The following is a 23,260-nucleotide window of genomic DNA, read 5'->3' as shown; positions in this document are numbered from 1 at the left end:
ACATCCTCCACTCTGCTTATTTTACAGTTTAAGCACACACTGATTAAGACTGGAACTTATAAGGAACTTTATATTCATCTTTTAGGTAAATTTTGATGGCAGTTGGAAAGCAAAAGTTCTTAAGGATAAGGAATGATGAGAAATAAAATATGTCTTACATTTTAAAAGGTGACTGTAGTCTCACTTACTGTTGTCCTACTTCTGAATTGGTTTTATGTGTCCTGCATAAATAGGAACAAACAACAGAATATTTTAAAATCTAACTACTTCTAATAAGGATGGCTATGGTGCTATAAGGAACTGTTACACTAGTAGAACATTTTGATATGCCTTCACTTGCAAAAGCATGCAAAAAAGATACTGAAGATGGGAGTTATGTCTGTCTTTTTCTTCTTAATTTCTGGATCTTGTATAGGAAGGACAGGAAAAACACACTTCTAGAGAGCAGAATGTCTTTGGTTTTCCTGTAAAGGCTGAAAGTAAAAGGCTGTAAACAGAAAAAACCCCACCATGCTGTTTGACATGATTGAAGTAAATCCCTCTGTCATCTTAAGAGAAATAATACTGCTGCAATCATTCTGATTTTACCACTAGCTTCTTCACTGTTAGTGGTAACTAGTTAATTCAAAAACGTTCAGGGACAACATTTTATGACAGTACATTACTGCATTTTTTTTTCTTATAAGATAGTGATGGTTGGGAAAGTTAATACAGAGACAGGTGTTCTTTCTGTAGGTACTCTGGACAATTTCAGAGTATTTGAGCTGTGTTAGTGAGATTGCCAGACTGGGACTGCTGGACATAAAAACTCCTAAAAAACACTTAAAAATTAATTTTACACAAAATACTATATTTAAAAATTACATTTTATTTTAAGGGAAATAAGTATCAGATGTATGATAATCAATTTTACAAAAGCTCTTACACTTGCAAGGTAAAAATCAAACAGAAATGATTCACATCTTACTTCTTATTTTCTTATGTTCTCCAAGTGAATAAATACCATTACAAAGAGTAAATGTTTTCATATTACTAGAAAACAGGCATTATGCTGTAAAGTTTCATATTAAAGGGAAATGCTTTTTTTACATTTCAGTTACCCAGAAGAAAATTTTATGATCTCCTCCGACTGCACATAATGGAAGAGTTCTGTGCCATGTCAAACCAGACCCTACTGCTGCAGTTCCAGTAAGAATGGGCTTCAAAAAAAGACAGAGAGAGAAAGAGAGAGAAATATCAATACAACTTCCCTTATAGATGATTTCTATACCACATATACCAAGTTGCATAGACAAATAAACAGTCTGGATTAAGTACTCCTTAACAAATACAGTTAAAATACAACAGAAATTCAACTGAAAAATCTGCTTAGTTTCAGTAGCTACTTACCACATTTAACTACAGCAAAATAGTCCATAATAACAAATTGTTTCAACTATTTATATTATTGTAAATGTTATTGTTATTTTAAAGGCATACTTTCAAACCTAAAAGCCTTTTAAAATGAAATTGTTATTTCAGCGTACTCACAACTAGTATGGTTGGAGGCAATACTCTTACTGTAACTGCTATGAATGTATACTGACTCCAGCAAAACCAAAATATTTCCTATGCTTTGCATTTTCATTTATCATTTAAAATCCAATTAGTTCAAATCAGTAAAATACATAACTAGCTGTTTTTAGCCTCCTTAGTATTAGAAAGATTGATAAATTTATTAAATAACAGGTTAAACCTGTTTTTCTTCCCCTTAGCACTGATATGGCAAAGGAAACTAAAACATATAGATCAAGCTTTTAAAATAGCAGGTTAAGTGTGCTGCAGTTTTTTTTTTCCTTAGTATGGATGTCACAAAACAAAATACAGTAGGTACAACAAGAATAATTTCAGGATGATTTGGGCTAGTTTTTAATTGTAGCTTTTTAGTATATATGAGGAGAACAGATGAGACTCCAGTCAATAACTGAACTCAAAAATGTACCTGGGGATGTCCTAAATGATGAACCAGCAGTTGAGTAGTTGTCTTTCCTGGATATCCAGTGGTTGCAAACAGATTTTCATTCACTCGGGACCACCTATGAATAAAATGAATGTACTTTTCAAATACCCCTGTCACATGATCAGTAGTGCACACAAAGTGGAGTTCTCTCCCTTGTGACAGTGTGAAGATGTCAGATATTCTACAAACAGCAGAGGAATAAATTTAGCCAAATGTCTTGTAAATGATTCAGCACCCACAGCCCCATATGCATGTTGTTGTTAAAAAGAAAAAAATCATGGGAATGTTACACATACATACTAAATGTGGGCCTGTAAACTTTAGTTCATAGACCAAGTCCCCCTAAAAATGCCTTAACTGAGACCAGGTTTCTAAACTCACAACTGCTTACATTTATACAGACAAAACCCACAGAATACAGACAACACATACCTGAACAACCTGGCTCGATCAACGTGGACGGGTCGCTTGTCCTGTGGATAACTGAGACAGACATTCAGGGTAAAAAACTGCTCTGCAAAAAAACTACAGCTCAAACTGTAAGTACCAAAAGCATGTATCATTTAAACAGTGAAGGGGACATATTGTCTAACTCTCTGTGAAGCAGCTGAGGAAAAACCAGAGCATTCCTGCAGCTTACATCTCAATTTGGAGTAGGAAAACTGAAGTAGTTATCCAGTTTATTATGGATCAGTAATTATCTATTTATGACTTAGTATGAAACTTTAACACATAAAACTTACAGTGAGAGGTAAACAGTAGTGAGATTGTGTCTCAAATGGACAAAAAGACAATGTTATTTTTAACAGATAAATATTGATAGCTAAAGATGAAACAAAGAATACCAGGGAATGGTCTGTATTGATATAGTAATTACTGATAATTGTTCATTTATTTCCTGAATAGTTTATACAATATACAGTGCATTGGGACTACAAAGATGATTAAGGGACTGGAGTATCTCTCTGAACAAAGAGAGAGAGCTGGGCCTGTTCAGCATAAAGAAGAGACGATTGAGAGGGGACCTCATCAATCTATCAGTATCTGAAGGGAGGGTGTCAAGAGGAGGGACCAGGCTCCTCTCAGTGGAGCCAAGCAACAGGACAAGAGGCAATGGGCAGAAACTGATGCACAGGAAGCTCCACCTGAATAAGAGGAAGAAATTCTTTAGTGTGTGAGTGACCATGCACTGGAACAGATTGCCCAGAGAGGTTGTCAAGTCTCCCTTGCTGGAGATATCCAAGACCTGTCTGGATGCAATCCTGTGCCCTGTGCTCTAGGATGACCCTACTTGAGTGGGATGGTTGGACCAGATGACCCACTGTGGTCCCTTCCAACCTGACCCATTCTGTGACTCTGTGACTGACATGCTCTATTAGCCAAGTAGCTGCATCTCCTCATGAACTGACAAAGAAGAGGCCAAAGAAACCTCTCTTGTGGGTATAAAAATACCTGGAGCGAGTGATATCCCAGATCAGCCAATCACTTCCAGCAACTGCTCCAATTTTAAGAGTATTTTTTAAACACCAGTCTGCTGACATCAGTGGCGTTTGTTCACACTCGAGGGAGAGAATGGCCTGCTGTGTAATTAGATCATAGAATCGTATTGTTCCATTCTTCTCTGCTACCATCAGCTGTTAAGAGAAATTAATAGAATGTGGTAAACTTAGCATGTAATGAAATTTAATACCTTTTCTACTCTATAGAAAACTTAGAGTACATTCAAGCAAACATTATTAACACTAAAATAGATAAAATTTTTCACTCTGTACCAGAAAACATTCTCCAGGACTCTCTTCTACCAATAAATAAAAAGCACTTTAATCTATACTACTGGTACACCGGTATACCTAATGAACACATTATTTTATCTCTGTGTATCTGTAGATATCTATGTATATAATTTTGGTGGTTAGAAGCATTGGTTCTTAACCACCAGTGCACTGTGCTTTTAGAATTTTAAAACAAAAATGGAAAAGTTCCTTTTCTTAGTCGAAAGAACTGACTGACAGACACATTGCTGTAAGAAAGAAAGGGTTATCAAGCACTGGAACAGGATGCCCAAGGAAGTGGTGGAGTCACCATTCCTGGAGGTGTTCAAGAAACGACTGGACCTGGCACTTAATTGATATGGTGGTGTTTGGTCAAAGGTTGGACTAGATAATCTTAGATGTCTTTTCCAACCTGAATGATTCTGTGATTCTAAACATAGTATTAATCAATGTAACTGTAGAATATGGATTCAGACTTACTAATTTATATAACATCTCTTACTTCATCCTATAACAGTTTGCAACAGATTTTATCTAAACTTTTTACATTAAAGTAATACATTCAAGCAGTTGTTAATCAAGTACTGTAGAAAGAGCTTCCTGATTAAATGATAGAATCATAGAAGGCTTGGGTTGGAAGGGACCTTAAAGATCATCCAGTTCCAAGCCCACTGCCATGGACATGGACACGTTCCACTAGACCAGGTTGCTTAGGCCTCCATCCAACCTGTCCTTGAACTCTTCATGGAGCGAGGATCCACAACTCTGAGCAACCTGTTCCAATGCCCAGATGACAAAACTAGATTTTTCTCCATGAGGAGCATTGGTTCTTCGATAGTCATGAACAATAATTAAGAAAGGCAAAGAAGCATAAGAAACACTACTCTGATAACATTCAAGTTTGTTTGGAAAAACAGAACTCACCAAAACATGTTTTTCTGCAAACTAAAGGACATGGTGCAGTAAGCATTTTGACCTGCAATAAGCTTTTCAGCAACCGCTAAGTCTGTCAAGTTTTGTGAGCTTTTTGAAGGGGCTTTTCTTTAAAAAAATATAAAATCCTGTGCCTATCTCTGATAACAGTCAAAGAAAAGGTGTGCTAATAATAAGTAAGATCATGTACTATTGCAATATTTTTGAGGAAATCTAGTAATTTTGTTGTGCTAACAAAGTTGCCCATTAACAAATAGCAGCTAACACATTCAAGTGTGATTCTGTCTGGATCAACAGTTTTCCAGGATTTCTTAGTAAGGACAGATACTGATATTGGTGGAAATGTGATGAGAATAGAGATCCTTCTTCCCTATTGCTATGTAAATACTTTGATATCTCATTTGACTGCTTTTCTCTGTTTTAAGTATGTTTTTGTGGTAACCTGAGCAACTATTTGTAGCTGCTTAAGGCAGTTATTGATTGGCACAACAGGAATAATAAATCCAAGACAGCAGGGACTAGACCCTTAATGAAGCTGGATGTTTGGGTACATATCAGCTGATTAATCCTCCCCAGTACAATAATCAGGTAAGTACAAAATTACAGTCTATTGATTTGATTTTTCAAAACATACTTCATATATGGCAAGCAACAACAAAAAAATCCCTTGCTAAATTCAAACAGATACTTTTCAAAGCTTGGCATGCTCTGTAAGTCTGTGTTACTGGTGAATTGTGTTACCATAACTGAGTAAAACCCAAGCTTTTCTCTGGTAACTGTAAGTTAATGTGGAATCAGCAGAACAGTTATCAACAACAACAGATGTATGTAATAAAGAGGGAATATTCCTGATGGGAGGATTAAGAGACTGAGGGTAAAGTGACAAGAATGGTAATGAGAATTAATTTACAGTCACTTCACATTAGCAGATCTAACCAATATCCAGTTACAATGTAGACTAGCTCCCCAAACTTCAATGTTATACAACATCAAAGGTTCATAGTTTAGTTAAGTCCCCCTTCTGTTTTTTTTAAAAGTGATGAGGGTGAGAAGCTGAAAACCACAACCTTAAAAGCCTCCTCAGGATGCCAGCAAACACTCATTCCAGGAGAACGTAGAACAAACTGGGCCTTCTCATTTCCTTCCAAATCCCAGACCCTAAAAAAAAAAAAAAAAAGAAAACACCCAAAAAATCGACTGTACAAACATTAACTTTCAGTGCCTCAATACATTCACAAAGGAAGTGACCAAATAGTGTTCACATGCTGTATCATTTCAGGAAGTCGGTAAAAGTGGTCAGTGCTGCAGACAATGTATTTTAACACTGATGAGCCAGCCAGAGCCTCCGTTAAAGTATCAAAATAATTTGACACGAAATCTTGATGAGATGCTCTCACTTTTTTCATAAGTCACCACTACAGCCTCTGTACTGTACCATAAAGTCACTGTTGGTTCAGTCAATACAAGCAACCTAGAATGTAGTACCAAGCAACTTAAATCATCCACGTTGCCATGTAAAGGATAAGACCATGCATTAAAGTATTTTTGCTGCCTAATACATGAGTTTCCAGCATTTCCCGGTAAGACAAGATCGAGTAATGGAAATATAAGAATCCAGAAATGAAGCAAAGTAAACAAAAAGATAAATGGCAGAGGTAACGTGAGGCAACAAAGGGTCTTGACAAGCTTTCAACAAATAAATCACAATGGGCCAGTTTGTTCTTTTCCTTTAGAAGGACTAGCAGTAAATATCAAGCAGCCATAAAAATGTTAAAAAATCAGCAATATTTGGACAATATGGACTGACAGGGAAGTGTATGCTGAAACACTAAAACTAGGTGATGACTGAGTTTTCTTTGGACACATTTAAAATGAGTGTTAATTAGCCATGAAGCTACTTCATTTATAAAATGCAACAAAACCAAAACTGAGCCTATTTCATCTCACAGCAACTGACTCTTTTCCTACAAAATCAGTAGCTCGTTTGTTGGACAAGGACATCACAGTTCTGAATATCAGTCTGAACCACAAGGCTGCATACTATTTATATGCATTTGGACACTGAAACACAGACATATATCCTTCCTCTCTGACATACAAAACCTTAGAAACAGCCAATTTTTAAAGTAGTGTTCTGCCCAGTCTTTTGAGTTAGATGAGTGGCTACATACTATTATTGTTTATTTTAGAGAATTTTTGCTGACTTCCTCCAGACTTTTTCAGTTTATATCTCACCAGGGTGCTTAGAGCCTTATATTTAAGAGATTTCAAAAAACTCTTAAATAATACATCATAAGTCTAGACAAAATATATGGGAATAAAGTAAATATATTTAATGAACAATGTTGTTTTCTTGTGCCAAACCACAACAGATCAAATATTTGTTCTCCCAGTAGAAAACACAGGGTCTCTAATCTTGAAGAATCAGTGTCCTTATTAAAAAAAGTCAAAACAAAAAGCTGACAAGTGTTTAAAAAATGAAATATCTACTTGATTAGGTAATTTAGAAACATACAATACTTTCTTCTACTGCCAAAAATTTTGCCTTGTAGATTTGTCCAAGTCAAATCAACACTTTCCATGTGTATTTACTGTGCAAGGAGAAAATTATGATACAAGAGAAGATGGTGAATCATTTTGGCAAAAGGAACAAGCCATGATGTTTCCTTCCCTAAGGTGAGTGATGTTATTAGGTGTTGAAACAGAAATTTATGCTTTTTACCTCCCTAACTTTGTTATTTATAAAGTTACCAAACTTGTATCTTGCACTTTGTAGGAATGGCAGGACTGCTTGTAACAAACAGTGGAGGGGGGAGGGGAAGGGATAAAAGCCCCTCTTATATTTTCTTCTTTCTTTATTGACACCAAAGATGGTCTAATTTAGTTTTGAAAAAAAGAAAACACAAACAACCCCCCCAAAAATTAAACCAGGCAATATATATCAAAATAGATCTTTCTCTGAATGCAGCCAATCTATACAATTACATATGTGTTCAATTTCTTTGTGACTAACCCAAGTAAAAAATGTGCAAAGACCAAAAATTAGCCAAAATGAATTTCAATTACTCAGTTACTCAGTAATCATAACCAAATCAGCTACAGATGCTAAAAAACCCTCTACTTTTGTCTACATTCCTATCATGTAAATCAATCCAAGACGACTGAGCATTTTGTCTCCCATTCAAAGCTCTTGAAACTTTACTAATATTACCACAATTTTATACCAAAGTAAACTACTGTCTACTTTTCTCCAAACATCCTTATCTTTTGTAAACCTGCAACGTGTCACTGTCTTAATTCTCCTCCTCCCTCCATCAACCATTGTTGTATAGACTTGTTACTGGACTTGTGGTATTTTTTTCTGATATTTAAAAAAAAGCTCCACAAAAAATTCAATGGGGAAAAGTTTGAATGATCACAGTTGAAATAATGGCCAAAGTGTCATTAATGGGAAGTCTTAAAAATAATATGCAATTTGCTCAGTAAATTAATTATTTTTTAAAGTAACTAAGGACTGAGAAATTATATACTGCAACACTCTCAAAATTTAAACGAACACGAAATACAGACAGTTGCAAATGCTGTTAAAGAAAATTCTTGAGATATTGGAACATTTCTCTTGTCACTCATATCCTCTAATTAAACAAATGACAAATGAAGTTATCTCAAAGCTTGAAGATATTCAAGCTCCATTGGATCAACTAAGTTTTATGTCATATGCATGAATATGGATAGGTGCATTAATTTCATCATACAATGGACTTTTATTACAGTTAGCAAAGTATTTATTAGAACTCTGAAAACCTGTCTTGTGGCAATGAAGATGATTCTTATTTTATATTCTAATTTTCTGAATTATGAATAATTCTAACTAACAGAATCAAATCCTAACTGGACTTACTGCAATAGTAAAAGAACAAAACCATATTTCAATCTTCAGGCACTTCTCAAATCCCCAGAAGATGGAAGTAAAAGCAGGAATTCTTCCAACAGAAGATTTCAAACAATTATAGTGAGTGGGGTGGGGGCTAGAACAAACCTTGACATCTGATAAGATTCCCAACCACAAAGAATGATCAACTATACTTGAACCTTTACTCAAAGATTACTCATATCCAATGTGGTTTTGTTATTTTGTTGGGGTTTTAACATCTAACTTTAATATGTTTCTTTATACCTCCATCAGACATATTCCATGTGTGAGGAAAACCCTATCAACTTTTGAAAAGCCTAGAGAGAATCCTATGGAGATTCTATGGAAGGATTCCTGTAGCTGAATTCACACAAAGGTAGAGTGAAATCGTTCCTCACTGACAGAAAGGAGTGAGGAAATCTCACTAAAGGAAAATGGAAGTGGACAGATTAGTTAACACTGCAGAGAATACAACCAACACTGGCCTTATCTAAGGTCTTCTGCCAACTCCATATGGAGGGTACTATGCAGGACATGAAAGAACAGAAGGCTGAAGTGGAACTGTAGAAATTCCTTCTGTCTGGTCAGGTGAAATATTCAAGATAATTTCGAATAATTTATTGTATTTTACTGACAAAGAATTTAAGTTATCTAACGCAAAACCAGAGACCACACAGCATTACTGAAAAAATGTGAAGCTTCATTTCTATCCTTTCAACCAAAAAAAAGACTGCTAAGAGTTATCAGCTTATTGTTTCTAATGTAGATGTAAAACTAAATGCTGCTGTGGTATGACTTTTACTGAGAAACTCAAATACAATTCTGCCAATGGCTTTCTAAAATATAAAATATAAATTAACTTCTAAACAAATCTAATGCAATTATTTCTATTTAAAAACAATTTATAGGCTAGACTATGTTCTAGCACTGCGTGACCCTTAACATAAATAATAATACGCCACACAGGAAATTACTACATCATCCTCGTATTTTGAAGACTTCCTAACTAAAAGCTTATGACACACACTTAAGACCAGACTGAAATAACATTCCAAATATTTGATTCAGAAAGTGGTAAGACCCCATTCAGGGCAACAGGGATACATGTAGAAAGTGGGCAAATTTAAAACCTGGACTCCTAAAAAAAAGTTCAAGACTCTTTCTTCTTTATTTTCATCAATTATAATGCATAACCAGCTTGATAAACTGCAATGAGCATACTTCAGAAAGGACAAAGTATTTAGGTATGACATTTCTTGTATGAAGAGAGACTGGAGAATCCAGTAACACAAATGGATGAACGTAGAACAACATGAAAAAAGACACCTTTTATAAACACATTGGTAAAAATCCATAATTGACTGCACTAAAATAGGAAGATACAAATAAAATATAATTTTTAGAGGTAGAAATAAGTGATAATGACAACTTTTCAATACAGCCAAAGACTGAAATATTTATTGAGTAACAAGGTAAGATTCAAGTGTAATATGTGCAACATGTGCTGGCAAAACATTAAAGAACACAAGACAAAAGAAATAAACAAGAGTTACCATTAGCTTTCCTTCATATTGTCTAGAGAAAAACCTACACAAAATAAGTGGGGCATAAGAGTACCATGAAAAAAAAAAGCTACAGATTAACCCCCCCTAAGTGCAGATGGAACACATTTTGAGAGTCTAGTTGATTTAGCTTTCAGTGATATCAAACCTTTCTCCCAAATCTCTGCCCAGGGAGCAAAGCTAACCTTCTGATGGACTAGCATTTGTGTTACGTGCAACATAACACTGAACTTGACAGTGACTGATAAACTAATTCACAAAATCCTTCTCAATGAAGTGACATGAACCATGGCCTAAGTAGCTGAACAGAACTCAGAAAGGAATCAAAGGGCAAGTATATTCACAGATAAAGTGGAAGATAATGCAACTGTACATTCTTTTGCCCACAAAAAGAGAGGAGAAGGATGTAGTTTAAGAATAATTAAAATAAAAGAAAAGAGTGAGGGAGAGAAAGGGATGAGTCCTTTTCAGTTTTTTAAAATACAAACTTTTATGATACCAAGAAATGGACAAGCAGATTACTTTAATTACACATAAACATTACATAGAATTTTGAAAATGAGATATGAAAGATCATGAGGGAACTAGACTTAAAGGAAAACAATTAGACTAAATTCAAGAGGCAATTTACTTGTCTGTGAAGGCACACAACACTTTTACTCACAACCACCTGACACACCACTGCAAATATTTTTATGCAAGGGTATTTTTAGTTCAGCTCTACTTCACAGCTGGAAAAAAGTCTTGTTGTGAGATCAAGGCCAACAAAGACAACATGCAAGAAACAGCAAGAGTTCCTGAGTGACACAGCAGCAGCTGAAAGGCAAGAACACTGAATATAACCAGTATCTGACTTACACTCTCTGTCCTCCAGCCAAAATGACTGAACCCAGCTCTGAGATGCCACTGTTGGAGCAAGACTGTTGAGTGCATGAAAACTGAAAATCTCACTTTCCTTCGAGGTCTCTGCAAAGTCTCCTACTAAACTTTCTACTTAGTGAAAGCCAGAGAAGATCTAAACATGTTTGTATATATTCATGACATATTGAAATATTGTATTAAAACTTTATTATAAAGACTTAAAAGTGGAACTTAAAACTTCATGTCCTTGCACTAACTGTTCCAGAACTTTATTCCAGAGGTGTTAACAGATGATGTATCCCAAGAACAATTTCAGAATGGATATTCAGTACAGAAAGAAGAATTATTCCTCTTCTTACATTACTGCTGAAGCAAATTACATAGTAAGTTAAGAATGATTTTGGTAAGTCCCAAGGAATGCATTTTCCATTAGTTTTGAAAGTGTAACCTTTAAATTCAATAGAAAAAGTCCTCATGCCCCACATGTATGAATGGAAAAAACAAGATCTCAAGTAGCCAAAAAAAATTCTACTTATTTCCCATGGATTTTAACCAAAGACTTTATGGTTTATGGCATAAAATGTCCTTAATAATTACTAAGCTGAAATCTTGTTAGTATATATTAATTATATAATTTTTATTTCCTTTTAAATTAGTATCAGTTAGACCACTGGTTTTAAAACAGTTTTCTTTCATCCCAGGAGCACTGAGCATTTCATAAAATAAACAAAAAAAGGCCACACGGTCAAACAGCTTTTTGCTGAATAAGCCAAATTTGAGTTTAGATCTAGTAACGAAATCAAGGAGAGGAAATAAATCAGAACAAGCTACACATATGTCATACATTTCTACTATTCATTCCTAATGATTTTGTTGGAAATATAGATGGGGCATCTATGGAGAATCTGCCTACTCGTCAAAGTAGCATTTCTGAGTTCCTGAGAGGTGTTAAAATCACAGGCCTTTAAGATTTTCTATTTAGGTAGGACAAAGCAGCTCAACTAAAGCTACTAAACTATGATTTATATCATTTGATGATCTACCCTTCACAAAACCTCATACACAGAGTAATCATTCTAAGAGCTATTCCACTCTTTCCTAACAGGTGGCTTAAATGAAAAATGACTTCCACCCCGCGCCCCCGTCATTTATATAGGAATTGATACGGTGGTAACTTCAAAGAGCAAATATACAATTCATATAATTGGAGAGGAAACTAAAACAGTTCCTCAACTGAGAAAGTTTTGAATTATCAGAGCTATTACAGAGAAAAGATGATGCTTTCTCAACTCTCTTGCTGCTCTGCTGCAGTGACCTACAAAGCCTGCAGAGCTGCCCTTCTGATCTCTCCAAGTGCTTTAGAGGGATAAGAACAGCAGCTTTTAGCAGATTCAAGCACTCTAATAGAAGAGGAAGATGGGTGACCTTTTGATAAGGAAAAACTCCTGTACTATAAAACTTGAACCAGCCTTTTCCAAAGCACTAAACCATGTTTCCCTTCTACTTCCAGTAATATATACCTAAATACATGGGTTTGAAGCAGCTATAATCATGGTATTTTGAGCTGCCAGTACCACTGTGTAAGTATGGTAATGTTTTTAGGCTATGTCATCCCACCTCCTGGTAAGGCTACTAAATTTGGGTAAGCAGACAAGTTCACATCTGTTTATTTTAAACTTGACTTGTGTGATGACAGAATGAGAGGGTCTATATAATTCAGAGCTGAGCTATACATGGCTTTTATTCCTGTCCAGCAGGGGGAAAAATGGTGTAGGAAATTCCAAGACAGAAGAGTTTCCTTCACATTGAGTCTAGTTGATTCAAAATACTGATTTGAAAAAAAAACATCCCCAAGTCACACCAAAAAGCCAGTCTGCAACCTGAGTTAATAAGAATAGTCTATTTCTTGTCTTGTTAGTGGACTGGTCTTAGCAGTGGACCATGAAAGCCAATTAAAAATAAAATAATAAATACTTATTTATTTAAGTGAACATGTAAGGCATTCATACACAGAAAAAGTCAAATACTACTGTTTCAATAGTGTTTAGAACCAAATGCATACCTGCAAGTGTGATCATCACTTACGCTTGCAACCTCTTGACCTTCATTGGGAGCAAACACCAGATCATTAATGTAATCTGAGTGGCCATCAAATGTCTGTCAACCAGAAAAAATAAATACTTTTACCTTAGAGCTGCCTGCTCCATCAGAACAAAATGTATTTAATAGACCTGGTAATGGAAAGATGTGTGTTAAGATAAAACTATCATTTTCATAGAAGGTAAAACAAATGTTTATCAGTAACTGGGTTTCTTAAAATATCTAATTCATGTGTAAATCCATACTGTAGGTGAAAATACCCCCCCACTATTCCTTGTAGTTACCACTGAGGTCAGTTTGATGCTCTTGCTTGACAGAGATCAGTGAATCATACTAGAGCTTTTTATCCTTCTTTTAACTACTGAATTTTGAAGGTAGAAGATAATAAATCTCAGAAAAAAAGAGGAGAATGAGCAGTAAGTGAACGTGCACTTGATCTAGCTATTTAAAGAACTGTGATTAGTGGTAAGTAACTCTGATCTCTGAATAGTAATTTTTCCTAGGGGTTCCTGCAAGCAGCAATAGATTTTATCTCGAAGGACCAACAAACCAGCCACTTATCCAGCAGATGAAGTCAGTGCACATATTGCCTAAGAGGATATGTCTACTATAGATGGCAGGACAAAAGGCTGCCTTTAGAAAAAACAGTGAAAAAACTCTCAGTGAAAGAAGAAGAAACAGAAGACAATGCACCATTAAGACTTTGAGAAAATCAAAAATAACAAAAAGCAGTAGAAGCAAAATCAAGCAAGCCATACAGTACCTCAGCAACTATCCACAATTTTTTTTAAGCATTTGAGAAAAGCATTGTGCTGTTATTATAAGCTATTGTGCTTAAGAGGAAAGAAAATGGGGTATAGTTCACACTCTTCTTTTACTATGAATTAATAGATCATCCATTCTCAAATAATAGGATACCAGCACTTGTGGTGCAAACACACATGTGAATTGTCACTCAAAAGCAAACATTTGATGTTTGCATGAAGTCATTTCACTGGAAACCTTGTTACTGTGTAATTCTTCTCACCTGATGCTTCTTACCTATGACATTTTTATTTCTAACTACTGCAAATAATTTATCTGTATCAAAAGCCAATTTAGCAGTACAGCTTTTCTAAAGAAAAACAAAAATCCCAGTTGTAGTAAAAATTAGAAGTTATATAATTCTTATATATTTTGAAGACTCTTCAGTTATTTTGGCCATAATATGAAAACACCTCCCCCCCCCCCTTAATTCTATTAAGTGTTTTGTATTTATCTACTGACATCAGTAATCTTCTGAGGTTTGCAGTATCATCAAAAACCTAAGTTAAATAACTTACACATATTTATCATTAAGCAAGTATGCAAAAGTCATCTCATTTAGGGTCCAGTTAAAATTTAAAGTACTTTGAAATTCATTCACATGCAGGCTAGGTATGAATAAATCATCTCAGGTCTCATTAGCAAAAATCAGCTTTCTCTGTCTAAGCATTTATATATATTTGCTCTCACTAAATACATCCAGGTGTTTTTGACACGCAAATGTCCACATGTAGATATATCTGGTATTATTCCATCCTCTTCTATTCAGTCCCACTGATTAAGTCTCAAGGCATAGCTGCTTTTCTTTTGCCCAGCAAGGAATCATAAAAATGAGACAAAAATATCCTATGGATAATAGCATGGGATGGAGAGATTACAGAGGAAAACAAGGTCAAAGGAAAACAAGTGTCACAATTTTCTGAAAGAAAAGCACACTACCTTTCCTCTAAGTGTAGCTATTCTGAGGAACAAATGCAGAACTGATAAAAAAAAATTTCTCTCAAGCACACACAAGAACTACATCCCCCTCTCTAACAAACATTTTCAGCAGCCGACTTTATCTTTTCCAATAGGTCCTAATTTTATTAAAACCTAATGGATTATACCAGAACGAATATATCCTAAGATGATTCTAAACTATTTAGACAGAAATGCCCATTTTTTAAAAACTTTCAGCATACTGAAAAATGCCTGATTTTACTCCCACAGTTCTGACGAAATATGCTTTTTATTAAACAAAATTTGAAGCAGGAGAAGGAAGCCATAACTCATTTCCAAATGAAAACCTCAAAAGAAGAAAAAGGTTTCATGAAGATCCATCAGTCATATTTTACCTTTTGTTTTTTTTTGTTCTGGGCTTAATCCAACCCATAAATTTTGGATTAGTTGTGTTGACAAAGTAATGGAAAACTCGGTGTGCTTTAAGTTCCTTCTTGACAATTACATCAAGACAGCCTTTCCATGGGGAAAACAGAGTAAGATTACTCAGTCTATCCCTCCAGAAGCAACACATACAAATTGTTAACTATAAAAGACAAAATGTTCAGAGTTTACATTGTGACTGTAATCACATACTTCCTTCAGCATTGTTTGCACGTTCTGTACCTCTCCTGAAAATCCCATGTGGTAAGTGTGCGCTATATAATGGATAAAAGTTTTCCATGTGTTCATCCTCAGTTCAACCTAAGGTTTATGAAATAGGCTTCCTGAGGTATCAGTTAACTGTTACTAAGAAGCCACTGTATCAAACTTTACTGAAAGCCAGCTCAGCGTAGTACTTCACCGAAATTTGTGACCAGCTGAGACTCTGCGTGTGCTTTAAATCAGAGTTAGGTGTTACTTTTCTCTTGACAAGAAGTCTAATGATTGTCCAGGGATAAGAAATTAAGATCATTACCCAGAGAAAGGATTTTCCAAACTTTCCATCAAAAAACCTCAGAAGACATTTCTCAAAGATGACTTTTACCAATACAAACACATTAGTTCACATTCTTTCTTTTCATTAATGAGTTCCCTGCTAATAGGTAAAAAAAAAAAAACTATCACAGTACATTCTTAAAAAGTTCTTAGACAGTTAATTCCAGTGATGGAGCTGGCATAAACAAAGCTGATAGCTTTACTGTTAAATTCAAGCCATTTGCGTTGAATACACACCAAACAATTACAGAATCATTAGGGTTGGAAAAGACCTCTGAGATCATTGAGTCCAGTCATTAACCTAACACTGGCAGGTCTACCACTAAACTATGTCCCTGAGCACCACATCTACACGTGTTTTGAACACTTCCAGGGACAGTGATTACCTTGGGCAGCCTGACCACCCTTTTAGACAAGACATTTTTCCTAATATCCAATCTAAACCTCCTCTGGCACAACTTGAAGCCATTTCCTCTTGTTTTGTTGCTTGCTGCCTGGAGAAAAGACTGAGCTCCACCTGGCTACAACCTCCTTTCACGCAGTCGTGGAAGGTGATAAGGTCTCCCCTGAGCCTCCTTTTCTCCAGACTAAGCACCCTCAGCTCTCACAGCTGCTCCTCATAGGACTTGTGCTCCAGACCCTTCACCAGCTTTGCTGCCCTTCTTTGGACACATTCCAGCACCTTCAATGTCTTTCTTGTCATGAGGGGCCCAAAACTAAACACAGGATTTGAGGTGCTGAGTACAGAGGGACAATCACTTCCCTAGTCCTGCTGGCCACACTCTTTCTCAAACATGCCTTGTTAATCCAAAATAAATAAAAAAAAATAGAATTTAGAATCTGAATTTAACTCAATGAAGTCTGTAGTACCAGACTCATCCCACTGTTGCATTATTTTCACTTATTAGCCATCCATCAGTTACAATGTTACAGTAACTTTACATTCTGCTAAAAAGTTAAAAGATTTAATTCACAACATTAAAGCCTTTTGTCTGAAATATCATTAAACTAGCAGATATCACATAAATAGATAACTTTAATAAGGAATGACAGAACTTTTAGAACTATTTTGTCAGAAATGCTTCCCAAGTTGATAATAAGTATGTCAGTTATCCCACTGCCCTAGTGGCAAAGTCACATAAATTGACTAAAAATGAAAGAAGGAAACTAAGGTATGTGCATGTATGAAGCAACATAAAAAGCATTTTCTTTAAAGACATTTTGGCTTTTGTAACATACATCTTTACTTCTTATGCCAAACTTTTATTCATTCTATTGTATGACCAGATAAGTGACATCCACAATTCGCTTAGTTTCTATTTGGCAACCTGTCTTACTAATACAAGTTAACAAACCACAAAAAAAGTCTATTATTTTCTCCTTTGTATCCAACAAACCACTCTCACCAAAAGAGGCATTATCATATTCTAAAGCAGTAAAAACCAAGGAACACTCCCCCAAGTTTCTCTGTATTTATTAGCTTTGCTTATTCTTAGATAAGACCTCATTAAAAAAAAAAAAAATTCAAACTGGATAGCACAAATATCTAACTGATAGTAGTACTTGGACTGGGACATTGTTTCAAAGGATGAACTTCAAAGAAGAAGAAAATCAAAAGACCGTGTAGCTGATAATTACAGTTATTCCCACTTTAAAAACAGAAAAGTATATACAATGCAACAATTATCCCTAAAGATTATGGATATAGGATATGTCACTGCTCTGTGCTCTGTCTCATAAAGTACATAAAGCAAAATGAGGAAGAATGACAGTTAAAGACTTTAGTCACTAAAGACTAAATTATCTTTTAAAAATCAGCTTAGCTGCCCTTACCTTAAATTCATTCTTGTCCTGAAGGTCTGAAGTAAACAGCCTTAACTTCCTATCAGAAGCTGCAGTACAAAACCTACACCCAACAGACAAAAAAAAACTTTTCAGTCATTTAACATTGCAATGGTTGACTTTTTAGCAGTTTCCCTTCAGTTTAAACCTGCAAAGTGATGCAAAGGAAAAATCAGATTTTGAAAAATACCAAAAGCATCTATCTTAACTTTTCTGCATTGGCAACAAGCAGAGTTATAATTGGAACTTACCAATAGTGTGTATCAAGTGCCAAGAATATTTTTTCATAGATAGAAATGCAAAATATTTCCAAAAGCTAAATCTCAATCAGTTATCAGTTATCCATTATCTGAAATATCTTTCATAACTGCCATTGAAACTTTCCTTGGAAGAAGTTAAGAGGTAAAGCACAAAAAAGAACCCTCGTTATCGGTGGTCTAAAATCACAAAACATGAAATTCATGAGCCAATTTCTAACATATTTCAACCAAAAACACTGTAAAAAATGCAGCTGTAAGCAACTATCATAATACTGAAGAATCATACCAGCTATTGAGAACATTTTAATTCTTAAATGCACACTTAATAGCTAACTATCTTTCTAGATTTACACCTCAGTGTCTCTCACAAGTAGTATTTGACCTGCTCTAAAACAGAGCACAGAGTATGCAAGCCACTACAAATAAACAGCTTTATAGAGGAGGCCATTACAGTGATCTCGTACTTAGAAAAGTTTTTAAATCTTTTCTCACAGATGTACAAAGAATGAACTAACTACATCTGAGGCCCATGAAAATAATGAAAAAAGGATTATTTACTGTTTATTCACTGGGGAGAGGGTCAAGGGGCACAAGAAGTAGAACAAAAAAAACAAACAAATGAACAAAACCAAATTAATCAACAACAAAAAAAGATGTTCTACTGAAGTGTTCAGAGACTTCATCAGTGATTTCTGAAGAGCTACATTTCACTCATAAGCTTTGAACAGTCCAATATTAAGGAACTAGGGAAAACAGGTAGGAGACAAGGACTCATTGCACTTGTTTACTGTAAGTACCTTATCTGGGGAGGTATAGCATCAAGTCTAGTTTCGGGACTCCATGCTATGGCATCAACTCTGATTCCGTGGTGGAATGTTCTTAGTGTCTTATATTGCATGCCTTCCACTTCTGCATCCTCCTCCTACAGAAATATTGCAGTTAGCTGATTCAGAATATCTTGGTGACTTCTAACAAATCAGATTGATATGAAATGGAAAGGCTTTCAAAATTACACATATCTGTGATGTTTTTAGATCGTAACATTGTCAAAGTGAAAACCTGGAACATAAGGAAAGTATTAACTTGAAATATTTAAGTACTTAAAATACATTAAGTGACTGTAGTCTTGAGCCAGGGGCCAGGGCAGAGCAAGAACTGAGCTGCAAAGATGCTGAGCTCATTCTTTGTCCAGGTATCTTCACAGACACAACTAAAGCCACTTACAACAGCAAGGTAAATAAGTACACAATGTAGTGAGGAGAAACAATGTGAGCAAAAGCAAGCATGTCATTTAAGCTCTCTTTTTTCCGAGCTGCTTTTACACTGTGGAAAAATGATGGCACTTTCAGAACAGCAGTCTTCAAACAGCAGGAGCTAGAAAGGTGCCCTCTGTCATCCAACCATAATTACAAACTTGTTTATTCTTCCCACTGGTGAGAACAACAGATGGTGAGAAAAATGAAATGAGCTGGGTTTGTGGATGCCATCAATCAGTTGACCTCTAAAAAACTTTCATAAGTTTTCAAAACATCTACTGGATATTTCTACAAAATTTTCTCTATGTCACAATTCTGCTTTTGGGTAAAGAACCTCCTGTATGCCCTCTGCATAACACAGAGGCTAAGCAGCACCTAGCTGAGGATGCACAACATTATCCACAGTTTTCAATGCCTCTCAACAGGCAGCAAGAACAGCGTTTTCCTCCCCTACTTTGAAATACTCAATGACTCTACATGTGGGAGAGAAGACACTTGAGCCAGTGATTGTCAAAATTTTAATTACTTCATTTTCAAGGCCTACACTATAAACAAGGTAGAGAGTAATACAGATGACAGTATGTTTTTGTGGTCAGCATTAGGTGCCTTTCCAAAAAAATTCCAACAGTAAGACCCCAGGGAATAACAATAATAAAAAATACCAGTCATGCTATTATTCATAATAGACAAAGTACAAAAATAATATTGTATAATAGAGAAGTGAGATGAAGAAAAAATATTTAAAAATTTCCAACCACTGTCTCCAATTGATTTTCAAGCATCTAGGCAAAAAACTCCACTGAATTAAAAACATCTTATACAGCATAATATATAGTATTTCACATTTTAAAAACTTTTACAGTATGATGACTAAATAATTTCAAGGGAAGAAAGCATATTTTACTGTTTCCAACAGTCTGTGAGAGAGATCCAATGGAAACAACTGGGAAAGAAAAAACATAAAAATTAGCTAATTATTTCTACAGTCCTTCCCTAAAAGAAAGGCCTACAAAATTAGCACAGACATGTTAGTTCTAACCTTGAAAGTGGTTGTAATCTTTTCTGTTTCACATGCTAGCTGAAAGCTTTAGAAGATAAATTATTCTAAATAGCAAATCTAGTAGAACAAAATATAACTGTGCAAAAATGTGCCAATTTTGCAGTAATAAAGATTATTTTATATATATATATATTATATATATATATATATAATATATATATATATATATATATATATATATATATTATAAAGAGCAAAGATTAAGTCACATGTTTCCAAAGTTGGACATTTTAAGTTCTGAGACATTCACCACCAGTAGCAAGAGATACTAACATGAGATTATTCTTCCAGCAGAACACTTCTGTCTACTCAGAGTGTAGTGACAGAATGAGGGATAATAATTTTAAACTGAAAGAGGGCCAGTTTACATTAGATATTAGGAAGAAATTCTTTACTGTGAGGATGGTGAGGCACAGGAAAAGGTTGCCCAGAGAAGTTGTGGATGCCCAGTCCTGGAAGTCTTTAAGACAGGTTGGATGGGGCTTTGAGCAACCTGGTCCAGTGGAAGGAGGAACTAGATGATCTTTAAGATTCCTTCCAACCCCACACCATTCTGTGATTCTATGACTCTAATCAAAAGGAACTTTATACCATCCCATTAATTTCAGCAGCATGGTATCATATCAGTGTGTATTTCATATATATATATATATATATAAATACACACACACATATATATACACATATATATATATATTTCTATTTTCCTGAAGAACAACTATTCCAGACTTGTTAATGTAATAAACAAGTAAAGTTGTCCCCTGTTTACACAGGCAGGGAAGGAAAGAGGAAAATGGCCAGTCTTCCTGCAGTAGAGGTGCCGGCAAAGTAAGTTTCAGGACACAGCTAATAAAATCAACAGTAACACAGACTAACCTGAAATCTGCAGGTCCCAATAACTACATAATTATTGCCACCATAAGCAATGAGGGAACACGCATCTCCACTATCAAAGGGATTGAATTTTACCACATGCACATAATCTTCACAATCCACAGTGTAAGCAATGTTTCTAGTAGAATCTTGCTTCATTTTCAGTGGACTAAGTCAAGGTGTCACAGAAGCAATGTCTTCTCCAGAATGAAAATCTACATTCCTACACAGAAAGTTTTAAAAAGTAAGGATTAGTCATTTGCATAAAGAAAAAATGTAAAAAGTATTTGCAGCAGAGCAAACCAAAACTTCCTGTAACATCATATTTAAGAACACAAAAGCTGCACTTAAGCTTGTCATTTTTAGATGTAATGTAGTTTCATCAATCACAATATTTACTAACCTAGCATACATTCAAAACTGTCTCTACAGACTTCAGCAATGACTGCAGATTTTGTGCTACTCTAGGCAACCCAACAACAATAGAAGAAATGAAGTAACTGTACAGACCAAAAGTCACATACTGTATTTTAAAATTTTAACAAATGACAAGAAATTATACATTACAACCTTAAAATTCTCTTTACTTGTCTACCTCTTTAAAGACTGTCTAACTAGAAGCAGACAAGTTAACCAAAGGTACAGAACTACAAAGTAATCATGCATAATATTTAAACATGGTTTCATGATTTAAGGCCCCGCAACTGCAGAGCACCTAGTACCTCTGTGCACTAGAACTTGTACTTTAATGTATTTAACCAATTTTTAAAAAATCAGGTTCTTGTGCTAGAACACAGGAGGCTGAGATACTCAACTGATTTCAGAATCACTCCTTTTAGTACCAGTACAGATTTGATGTTAGTTTATGCCTTTTTGGGAAATCAGACTTATAACTACACGTCTTGTGGAAATCAAGCTTGAAATCTCAGGCCTTTGATGTGTTAATGATCTGAAGGTCTCAGCATCCAAGCAGGACTGAACATTTTGGTTGGGAGCCAGCCAGGTTTGACATGGGCTTCACTCAGACCCAGAGAGGCTCTCGATGGTTCTGTGTTTATTTATCAATTCATCAACAAATCACCACTATAAACACTCAAGCCATGTAACTTGCATAGCTTTGGTGCTAAGGCCAAATGCAAGTTCTAACCCTGTCTGTAGTTTTCTTCCTTTAAGGCTTCCCACAAACACAAGCCGATATAGAATGATAAAGGTTTGGACAGGACCTTAAAGATCATCTATTCCCAACCCCCACTGCCCTGGGCAGGGACACTTCCCAATAGACCAGGTAGCTCAAGACCTTATCCAGTCCAGCTTTAAACACTGCCAGGGTTGGGGGATCCACGACCTCCCCGGGCAACTGTTCCAGTGTCTCACCACCCTCACAGTGAAGAATTTCTTCCTAATATCTAACCTAAATTTCCCCTTTCAGTCTGCACCCATTACTCCTTGTCCTATCACTACAGTTCCCGACAAAGAGCTCCTCTCCGGCTTCCCTGTAGGCTTCCCAAGTGGAAGGTTGCTGTGAGGTCTACATGCAACCTTCCCATCTCCAGGCTGAACAGCCCCAGCTCTCTCAGCCTGAACCATCAGCCATCAGACTAGCTTTAAGTGAAAACACCAAGAATATTATCAGCTCCCTTTCTTCAGGAAACATGCTTTGGGCAACTGAGCCGCGTGGGGTGCCCGCTACCTCCCCCCGCATCCATCCGCCTCCTTCACCCCCTTACATCCCGCTTTGCCCCTTCAGGGCGCAGCTGCTGCTGCTGCTCCCCGGGGAGGCTGCCCCGGTTCCCCCGGGCCGGGTGGTCCCCCTACCCGCACCTCAGAGGCCCCTCCGCTGCCCCGGCCCCGGCTCGGCCACAGCCGGTCCCGCTCGGCCGCCGCCCCCGCCGCGCCGGGAGCGCTCCCTGTGCTTCCGGGGCAGCGCCGCCCGCGCCCATTGGGCAGCGCGGCACATTTGAACGGAGCCCGCGGCGCTCCGGCACGCCCGGATTTTCCCCGCAGGAAGAACCACTGGAGGAACGGGAGCGCCCCGGCCGGCCCGGGCTCGGGGGTAAAGGCTCTCCGGGAGCGGCGCGGGGGTCGCGGCTGTTCCCGGGGTGGGACCG

The 23,260-nt window shown here is 36.4% G+C and overlaps 1 protein-coding gene across 1 annotated transcript; it reads right to left on the bottom strand.

Annotated features, from left to right (window-relative positions):
• Nucleotides 1–848: 848 nt before the first annotated feature.
• Nucleotides 849–23,055, bottom strand: NUP37 (nucleoporin 37). Its single transcript, XM_027881130.1, has 10 exons — nucleotides 22,974–23,055; nucleotides 21,156–21,375; nucleotides 18,761–18,885; nucleotides 17,695–17,767; nucleotides 13,103–13,197; nucleotides 5,772–5,862; nucleotides 3,452–3,633; nucleotides 2,432–2,482; nucleotides 1,982–2,075; nucleotides 849–1,199 (listed from the first exon to the last, which is right to left on the bottom strand). The coding sequence occupies exons 2-10, from the start codon at nucleotides 21,309–21,311 to the stop codon at nucleotides 1,086–1,088; spliced, it is 981 nt and encodes a 326-aa protein (XP_027736931.1). The 5' UTR covers nucleotides 21,312–21,375; nucleotides 22,974–23,055; the 3' UTR covers nucleotides 849–1,085.
• Nucleotides 23,056–23,260: the final 205 nt, after the last annotated feature.

This window comes from Empidonax traillii, unplaced genomic scaffold (assembly GCF_003031625.1).
Source record: "Empidonax traillii isolate 1590-97213 ecotype Southwest subspecies unplaced genomic scaffold, ASM303162v1 scaffold84:size2688230, whole genome shotgun sequence".
Taxonomy (NCBI): Eukaryota; Metazoa; Chordata; class Aves; order Passeriformes; family Tyrannidae; genus Empidonax; species Empidonax traillii.
The sequence above is the reverse complement of the archived record's forward strand: the minus strand, read 5'-3'. Positions and strand labels throughout refer to the sequence as shown.

Excerpts from the sequence above, each read along its gene's own strand:
- NUP37 (XM_027881130.1), bottom strand. The coding sequence starts at position 21,311 with ATGAAGCAAGATTCTACTAGAAACATTGCTTACACTGTGGATTGTGAA. Across the intron at positions 13,198-17,694 it reads AGGACAAGAATGAATTTAAG|ACATTTGATGGCCACTCAGA; the intron begins GTAAGGGCAGCT and ends TCTGGTTGACAG. Across the intron at positions 2,483-3,451 it reads TGGGATATCACTCGCTCCAG|TTATCCACAGGACAAGCGAC; the intron begins GTATTTTTATAC and ends TGTCTGTCTCAG.